The 9,970-nt window shown below is 42.6% G+C and overlaps 1 protein-coding gene across 1 annotated transcript in view; it reads left to right on the forward strand.

Annotated features, from left to right (window-relative positions):
* Positions 1 to 9,586, forward strand: part of spire2 (spire-type actin nucleation factor 2) — a 30,620-nt gene extending 21,034 nt beyond the window's left edge. Inside the window, exons 11-15 of the mRNA XM_083762623.1 lie at positions 489 to 626; positions 845 to 912; positions 1,541 to 1,568; positions 2,837 to 2,934; positions 8,302 to 9,586. Coding sequence (XP_083618749.1) covers positions 489 to 626; positions 845 to 912; positions 1,541 to 1,568; positions 2,837 to 2,934; positions 8,302 to 8,713 — 744 coding nt within the window. The 3' untranslated portion in view covers positions 8,714 to 9,586. The remainder of the gene's footprint in view (positions 1 to 488; positions 627 to 844; positions 913 to 1,540; positions 1,569 to 2,836; positions 2,935 to 8,301) is intronic.
* Positions 9,587 to 9,970: the final 384 nt, after the last annotated feature.

Raw genomic sequence — 9,970 nt, forward strand, 5'->3', positions numbered from 1 at the left:
TACGAGCTTGTAGGTCTGCTATTTTTGAAAAATCGAAGAACGACTGACATTTTTTTTAATCTGATCTCAGGTCAGAATGGGTCAATCAGACCAATGTGTGTCCAGTGGAAACCTCGTATGAATCTGATCTCAGGTCAGAATGGATTAACGGCCTTCTTGTAGCCATGAATGTCAGGTAGAACTTATATTGGATAATGGCTATGCGGCGTAAACATGGTGTGGTGCTTCGCCAATCGCGCGCGCGCACACGTGTGTGTGTGTGTGTGTGTGTGTGTGTGTGTGTGTGTGTGTGTGTGTGTGTGTGTGTGTGCGTGTGCGTGTGTGTGATTTTAGGCATTTGGATGGTTGTGTCAGGAAAAGAAGCTTACCATTTGACTGTTGGCATTAGCAGAGGCTCTATGACCTAACGAAGGGACACGTCTGATATGATTATATATATAAGCCAATTAAGGTGTGACTCTCATCAGACATTGTCCGTCCATGTTCAGGAGGAGTTCAGCCACCCTGTGGAAAGTCTCGCCTTAACGGTGGAGGAAGTCATCAATGTGCGCCGAGTACTGGTGAAAGCGGAGATGGAGAAGTACCTTCAGAACAAGGAGCTCTACAATAACCTGAGGAGAGGCAAGGTAATCACTCCAAGTGTTGTGATACACTAGGAGTTCTCACAACTACAGTAAAAATCACATTTTTTAAACATCATTTTATACGTTTTAAGAAATTTCATGAATGAAAGATCACACCGTGTGAAGTGAGGGGCGCTCTTATCATCGTACATCATCTTGTGTGTGTGTGTGTGTGTGTGTGTGTGTGTGGGTGCGCGCGCGTGTGTGTGTGCTCCTCACAGGTGTGTTGCTGCTGTAGAGTGAAGTTCCCCCTGTTCTCTTGGCCATCAACGTGCTTACTATGTAAAAGGTATAAAAAGATGCTATCTTCGACCTCATGCCTATTCCTGCTTCACAGCTGTGCTGCTATACTGTATAGGTTGTAGAGGTTCCCAAACTTTTTCATGTCAAGGACCCCCAAATTGACACTAATTAGCCCCGCGGACCCCCCATTTGAAAAGATATGCCAGAACATTTTTATGGCTGTAGTGATTCTCAACCTGTTTAATTTCAAGGACCCCCAGTTTGACATGCATTAGTCTACGGACCCTAAACGGATCCATTTTGGATCCATTTGTACACTCAAGAGTTACAGACCCATAAAGGTCCATTTGGTTCCAAACTATCATTTAGCTGGCGACCTCCCTGGACCTCCCCCAAGAATCCCTGGGGGTCCCCCAGACCCCACTTTGGGGAACCACTGCTGAATAACAGCACTCGCTCTCATGTGATGTCACGTGATACAGTACATAAAATGACATACTTTGGAATGCACCTTCTGTTTTGAGCAAATGTCCTAAACTAAAATAGCTAACATCCCAAATGATATACCAATTTACAATTTGCCACATTTTTATTCCAGAAGTTTTATTTGCTACCATATTTTGGATAAACCATTCATCCTTATTTATTTTCATTCCTTTTATTTCCCCCTACAGATCTGTCTGTGGGTCCTGCTGTGCAAAGGTAACTCGCATTATCTGTCTGTCGTGCTGTGGCATAGTCAGTTTATTTTATTGTTTTAGTATGCTTGCAGTGCTCTGCGCTTATTTGTCTCATTGTTCAGTTACAAAGCCTGAACAAGAAATAGCATTTCCAAAATACCTGAGCTGAATGGAATACTTCACCCCCAAAATTGCTTTATTTCTATCAATTATTCACGGTTTGAAGCCTTACTTAATACGAGGAGAAATGTTGTTTGTGTTGCATTTCTTTACAGTGATTGAGGAATCCAGACATTTACATAATACTTGACGAATCGGAAAACAAACAAGAAATCCAATATTAACAGCAAAACGTTTTTTTTTATCTTAAGTGTCTTGTATCCAGTCGTACCCGCCTTACTTCCAAAACACTGCTTTTCCGCTGAATCAAATTGATATTGTTTATAACGAACAATGCACATGCCTAGCCAGCACGTGCATGTGAAATGTCAGTGTTTTGGCAGTACACTGTGGAATACACTGAGAGTCTGAGAGTTGTTTTGGAGTCTGTAAATGTTTGTAAAAGTTTTGCTTTGTCAATATTGGACCTCAAACATTTTTCCAATTCATGAAGTATTCTCACGGGAGTGAGTAATTGATAGGAGGGAACAAAAGTAAATTTGGGGGTTGAAGTATTCCTTTAATGAGTTACGTCAATATATTGTGTATATTATTTGTTTCCATTGGCAGATATTTCTGTGAATGTTAATCATTTTTGTTGATTTTGATTTGCTGCCTCAGTCCCCAGACCATGTGGATGTGTGGTTCTGTGCGGTGTAGGTTTGGGAATTGGCCTGTTAGAATGTTTGGCTTTCTGTTTGTTCTGTGTGTGAAGGGTTGGGGGTGGTGTGTTTGCTGTGAGTCCTGTACTGTACTGTATGTGCTGTGTTACATAATTGTGGTTTGTGTGTATTAAGTAGTACTGTATGTCCCTCGGGTTTTATTTCTCATTCTGTGTCCTTGGATGCTTTTGTGCCATTTGTATGATGTTGTGTGCACTGTGATTATGGACTCACTGTGTGGGTTTGGTTTGTTTGTGGTCTAGTGTGGGTGCTTGTAGTTCCTGCCTGTGTGACCCATTGGTTCTGTGATGTAAACTCATCATTTGTGAAATGGTATCATTTTAAATGTCCTCTGTGCTTGCTGTCCGGTTTCCTATTCTCCCTTTACCTTTTGCTCTTCAATGCAATCTCTGCTTGGACCCGCGGGTCACATTTCATCATGTTGTTCTGCACTCCCCTTGTGTCCCAGATGAAGATACCATCAAAGAAGATGGCCCATATCCCAGTCTACACAGTGGGCTTCCACAACAGTCCAAAGAGCCACGGACGCAAAAGCGAAGTCTACAAGTAAGTCTGTGTTTTCTGCCCATGAATAGAGGGAGAATACAAGGATTTTTTTAGTAAAGAGGATGAATTGAGCAAAGGACAGCTCCTCAGACCAATGCTGTTTAGACCAATCCATTGCTAGTTAAATCCAAGGGCAAATGCCACTCTGGTATGAGAGTGCAGGTTAAATCTATTTAAGTTTTCTTGTCCCTCCCCCCCCATGCACCTAGCCACTGATTGCTCACCTAAGCGGAAGTGCTTTGCTCGCGTTAACCAATGGGATCTCCTACCCATCGTCGATTCTCTTCTTTTCTGTCTTTGCCACCTACTGTGTTTTGTAATTATCAAACTATAATTCTGTCTGAATGAATGTCTGAAACACTGTCGTAGCTACTCACTGACTGCACCAATTGCTCCGACTTTTCACACATAATATTATGGATTGAAGTATTTATTAACACCTTAATTTCCCCGGGCCTATTTAATCCATTAATAAAATGTGCCCATCGTTTATAGCGCCCGGACCACTTTTACCGACGGACCGGATGTTGTTGTGAATGTCTGTGTAGCAGCTAACAATAGCCACAACGCTATCGATGTGATCGACGACAACGGGAGGTAAGATCAAATCTAACGAGACTAGCGACTGGACAGCGGAGGGCCGTCTAACTGTAACACAGTTACTTTTTCTGACCTGAGATCAGATTCATACGAGGTTTTCCACTGGACACACACTGGTCTGATTAACCCATTCTGACCTGAGATCAGATTCTAAAAATGTCAGTCGTTCTTCGATTTAAAAAAAATGGCAGACCTACAAGCTCGTATCGGGCCACTCGGTGGCGCGATATGAGCTTGTAGATCTGCTATTTTTCAATAGATAAAGCATAACATGATGCTAACACCAAAATGGGTGCCCGGTCAGAATGGGTTAATAATTAGTTGGGATTATTTAGATCGCGAGTTATTAATGTTTTAAGATTTTCGTTTTCATCAGCTAAACGGGGACGGGAGTTTTTCGATGACGTCTCACTCTTACGCAACACCTGGGATTGCGCATCCGGCGCTTCTAGCTGGTGGAGCGATGCGACCGGTTTTGATATCACTAATAAAACGGAGATTATCAATCTCCGTCTTGGGCAAATGACCGTACCCAGACGGAGAACTCCGCCTGGGGCCCTCTGAGTGTTAACAGTTTGCAGAATTACAGTACATTTCAAGCTAGGGTGACCAGATGTACCTCTTTGCGTGGGACAGTCCCTCATTTCCAAGAATTTTCAGGCGTCCTACAAATTGAGACCCGGTCCCACATTCTGACTTTTCAGTTGTACATTTCTCTTTTTTCCTGCAAGATGTGTTTAAATAACTGTTAAAATAACATGAGAAATATCCCCTATAGGCTACAGTACCAATTCGGTCATAACACCTATGACCAAATTTAGCATTTAAGACAAAAGGTGACACACCAGAGCGGTTTAATAACAAAACGATAGGCAATAATTAGGCCTATGGTCGAATATGAGGCATTTAATAGCAACTTAAGTAATTAGCTATTCTCGTCCTGTCCCACTTGTCCCACACAAGCAATACAGTACGTCTGTCCCTCAAATGAACAGTTTGGACTCAATAGAAAAACTGTCAACTGAGAGTGGACGACCCAATAAAGCATTACACTTGTTTACAAGAGGGTCCACCTTGTTCAATTCATCATAACATTTAGAGACGTACAAATGGAGGTCTTGACGAAGCCCTTTTTTCCATTAAAAAAAATATAAATGAATAATTACTTCATTAGTGAATAGAAATTTCCCCATCTACTCACATGGGAAAACGCGCAACATCACACCACCGCCCCCTAGCAACACCTGCATCACAGGCCACTGTTCTCGGTGTAACCCTACCGTCAGGCTTCCTCGGCTACAACCGCACCACAACAAACAGTGGCCTATACAATTTGCCGTCTGGCCCAACGCCACCACTGCCGACACATTGGGACGCACTCACCACTCAGTGGACTGTTAACATTCCACCACGGCGAACAGGCTCGGTTCATTTGGTTATACTCCCAACATCAAAATATTACTGTGTACTGTGTTAGATCATCATATATCAAGAATATACTCCACCACTTATTTTTTTTTGATAAGCACACTTCAAACAATTATACAACAGAACCGGGAGGAGAGTGATCAACATAAACATTTACAGCATTATTGTACTTTTTGTTTAGTTTTTCTCTCCATACAATTAACTCTACCCTCTCAGTGTTCCTTTTTTTATTTTACAGTAGATCATGTGCCATTTCCCCCCCCCATTTATTTTATATGCCTGTGTATACATACATATATAACCCCCCTTCCGTACCAGGGACAGTGTCCGAGTGTCCGAGTCTGTTTCATGTACACAGAGAAATTGTCTGCGTGAAGATTATTGTATGCAAGTATAAATAAGACAAACAATAGAACATGTAGATATAAACATGAGACATAGTGATGATAGCAACAATACTGTAATAGTATTAATCACTGTAGTATGCATAAGAGGTCCCTGATTACACCAGTTCCATTGATATAAGATAATAATGATGATGCTGCCATGTCAAAACCAATTCGCCTGGGCCGTGGCTCAGCGGTCCAGGCACCTTGACTGGTAATCCAGTCTGGCAGTGTGCCGCGGGTTCGACCCCCCCATCTCTCTCCCCATTTCCTGTCAGCCTACTGTCTGTCCCTCCATAAAAAAATAAAAATAAAGGCTAAAGCCACACAAAACAAACATTAAAAAAAACAATTCGCGTGGGTCATGCGTGCGTGCGTGTCTCAGCCAGTGAGTCCCAGGAATACAGACGTCCCCCATGGAATTCTCCGCACACCACTTGCCTAATAATATTAACTTTGTGCCCTTTCCAAGCTCATCCGTTAACAATTCCCTCCCAAACAATAATGTGATCTAGACATTGCATTACCCACACTGTACCTAATTTGGTGTTCATGTATTAGAACGGGTAAGGACTAATGTAATAAATTCAAGGCCTTTTCAGCAGTCCTTATGCAATAATTACCCCAGGCATTTTTAATATCCTCCTTGCTGCTTATGCCATGTGTGAGTGTGTCTGGGATAGAGCTAGACCCATATATTGGTTTGGCAGATTTATCTGCCATTATTAGACACTTTTTACGACATCGTTATCGGCTATAATGCAGCTATTTGTCCTGATTTTAACAGCTTTCAAACTGCTGTCCCTTTAGGTATGTCATTAGAGGCCAGAAAACATTCGGTGTGTTGTGTTTTATTTTTGCTTTCAAGTGAAATGTTCTCAAGTAGAAACTTTCGTCAACGCTTTCTAATATTTCTCAAAAATGTTTGTACAATCTGGCACCGGTCGGGCTCTTGTTAGGGAGCAGGGGATGGGGGGACAAGGAGCTGTTCGAAGAGAGAGGGAAAGATACAGAAACTAGAAAGCATACTTGTTTGTTGATATGCAACTGCCTGATACCGGTCAACACTGTTAAGCATTATTCTACTGCCGTTGGCTTTTATATTTCATTTTATTATTTTACTATTTAGCTATTTCTTTTAACTTTCTTCAACAAAATAAAATGTACGTGAATTATGCCAAACGATGGCCAATACAGAGTAGTTGTTTTGAGCCAAACGGCCCTGATGCCTTCATCAGAGTTCAGATTTGATGCACTTCGCCACAGCATGAAATCACCAACGTCAAAACTCCTGTCATCAGCAGAATTGAAACTTAGAGAAAGATTAAAGGAAGGGAAAAAAAGAAAGAAATGGTGATGTATTAAAGGAAGGGAAAAAAAGAAAGAAATGGTGATGTAAAACAAACGCCAATGCCATTAACAATTAGAGACAATATGATGTAACGAGGGACAATATGATGTAAATTTCCCCTTCATTGTCAATGGCGTTTTTAAAACAAACATTGAACTAAAAACAAACAACATTTACCTGTATGGTTGTATATAAACTTGCCTACCAGTGACATCGTTGGGCAGTTTTTTTTCTTTTTCTATTAGCTTGGATTTTTCATCAATTTATGTCACTGGTAGGCGGGTTTCTGAACTGTCCACAGTCCTCCTCTGAGACACAGAGTGAGTAGACAAAAATAGTACCATATTCTAATGCACTAGTGAGGACCAATTATCAGAACAAATGGCTGTGTTACACAGCTCTTATCTTACCCTGTCATTACAATCTCTATTGAAAAGTACACACTGGTTTTCTGCAGTTGAATCAGAGTTCTTTTCCATATTGAAGTCAGCTCTCACAGTGGAGCCAAGTAAATCCATCTCTTGAGTTATATGGCGCCATTTCAGATGCTAAAAATGAAAGCACGTTGTACATCAAAGAGAGATGGGAGAGGGATGCAGGAATTGAACTCTCGGAGGAAGTGTGGGAAGGGATCTGGGAGTTCCAGTCTACCTCAACTTGTTCTATGGACTGGAGAGAGCATTGTTGGAAAAATATTATTAGATATTTTAAGACCCCGCATCAGGAAAAATACAAAGGGGATGATAGGCCGTGCTGGATGCAGTGTGGGGCAAAGAAAGCCAACCACTTCCACATTTTCTGGGGGTGCCCCAAGTTGGGGGTGTTTAGGAACAATATTCACAAATCACTGTGTTCAGTATTTAATACTCAGTCGACCAGTCGAGATACACAAAGCTACTGCAGGTGCTCTTGGCAGCCAGCAAAAAGTCAATAACAAGAACATGGCTATCCCCAATCACACCCACAATGGACGATTGGCATGGAATAGTCCTGGATATTTTCAAAATGGAAAAATGTACATACACGTTAAGAACTAGATTAGACAATTTCTACCAAATTTGGAACAACTGGATAGTGCACATTGCCCCTCTGAGAGCGGACTTTGTGTGATCTCACTGGTCCATTGCCTGCTTTACGATTGTAGAAAATGTTTAAGACACCTCTCCTTCTCTCATGGTCGAAGACCAAAGCTGTATTGTTTTTGTCCCCCTCAGCAATAGTGTATATACTTTCGTTTTTTTTGTTGGTTGTTGTTGTTTTTTTGTCTGTCTTTTTCTGCCCACTCTTTTCTTTTTGTCCTCCTGAAATGTTACAATCCGAAGTGATATTGCCCTGTTTGTCCCTGTTTAAGTGTGGACTTGATGTCATAAATTATGAAAAAGGACTATACAGAGACATTGGAGTTGGAGCCACATGGAGGGGGGATGAGGGAGGGAAGAGGGGTGGGAAAAAGAAAAAAAGAATCTTGGGAATTGCTCGTGTGTCATATGTGAAAATGCTATCTGTAATGTACTGCTCTTTCCAAATAAAACAAATATTATAAATTAAAAAAAAGAAAAGTACACACTGAACACTAACAACACCTCCATCTCCCACCCGCAGGTCCCTGCGCTGCCTGACGCGTCGCTCCGTGGAGGAGGAGTTTCCCCACCTGTACGCGCATGGCTGTAGCCTGCGGGACGTCTGCGGCGACTGCACCAAATTCGTCGCCGACGTCATTTCGTCCAGCCGCCGGAGCCTGGACATCCACAACAACACTCCCAAGAGGGAAAGCAAAGCTGCTGCCGTTACCGAAGGACTACAGCCACACCACGAGATTGACCCATTAGCACCTCCGCCTCAGTGCCCCCCTGTGTCTCACCTCACACCTCGCCCGCAGCCACACCATCAGACCCAGTATCATTCCTCCCCGTACCATGCACTTCACTCGCAGCGGCTTGTTTCGTCGGCTTCGTCTTCGCCACGGCTAACCACTTTGAAGACGAAGGACGATTTGGACAACTTATATGACTGATGATTAGCCCTATAAGCTCATATGCCCTCACTTGCTCAGCAGTGTCGCTTCCATGCTGCACTTGGGCTAGGCAGTTGTAAACACACTCCCCCCCCCCCCCCCCCACCGCCACCTTCACTCCCCAACTTGCAAGTGCCCCAGCATCCTCCCTCTCTTGCTGAAATGCTCCGTAAAGCAGCTTCTCCACCTCCACCTGCTAGGCTACAGACCCTGACCCTCAGTCAATTAGAAAGGTCAATGGGAGGAAAATGGTTCGGCCTTCATCATGATGTTGCTCCCGATGCTCACAGCTGTAAAAAAAAAAAAAAAAGAGGTGGCGTGAAGGGAGATGGAAGGAGAGGACATCTGAGGGAAGGGGAGGGAAATGTGGGAGAGGAGTTGCAGTACCATAATGGCTGAGCTTCTTGCTCTCTGTGGTTGCCTTGGTTTTTTTTTAATGAATGTATTCCATTCAATCTTGAGGACACCAAAAGAACAAAGTGTATGCTTATTGAAAACACCACTTTAACCCATTTAGACCTAACCCATTTTAGATGCTAAAAATGCCATCTAAATCCTGACCTAGGTTTTGTGGAACTACACACAGAGGTGTTCCTGGCTTGAAACTTTAAAACGCATAAGGTGTTCCACGTCTAAATGAGTTGGTTTTACTTTTCTTTTAATTGTTCTGAAAAATGTCGAGTGGCTGCTGCATATCAAGGTCGATCTATTAATATCGATCATTTCCGAAGCGCTTGATAAGTCATTAATAGTGCACCTCGATGAGGGAGTATAGAAGTGACACTGTGAATGTAATGGATGTAACTGAGCTGACAGCACTTTTTACTGTTTCCAGAGTGATGAAGTGAGTTGAGCAGACACCCCCTCCCCCCTCCTCTCTCTCTCTCTCTTTCTCTCACTCCCCAAGGACATTCACAATCTGCTCTGGTTTTGTAACACAAAGTAAAACTACTGCAATAAAGTATAAACGATAAACCGAGCCATTCCCATTCCTGTGAGTTGTTTATTTTATTCCTTTTTTTTTTTTAATATACATGCAACATGACAGCCTTCCTCTTGCCTTGGTCGATGCATCTGTCCAATGGATGTGTGAGCTGCCTCACTCACTGCTGTTGTTCCAGGTCAATGCTGATGCAGCAGATATAATGATAATTGCATCATATAGGTTACTTTAAACTAGGCCTGCAATAAAAGCAGGGCAAATGCATAATGGCAGTGGCTATTATTGGACTAAAGGCAGTAAATGAGCCCAGTGTG

This window comes from Protomyctophum parallelum (genome assembly GCF_964188405.1).
Source record: "Protomyctophum parallelum genome assembly, chromosome: 4".
Classification (NCBI taxonomy): Eukaryota; Metazoa; Chordata; class Actinopteri; order Myctophiformes; family Myctophidae; genus Protomyctophum; species Protomyctophum parallelum.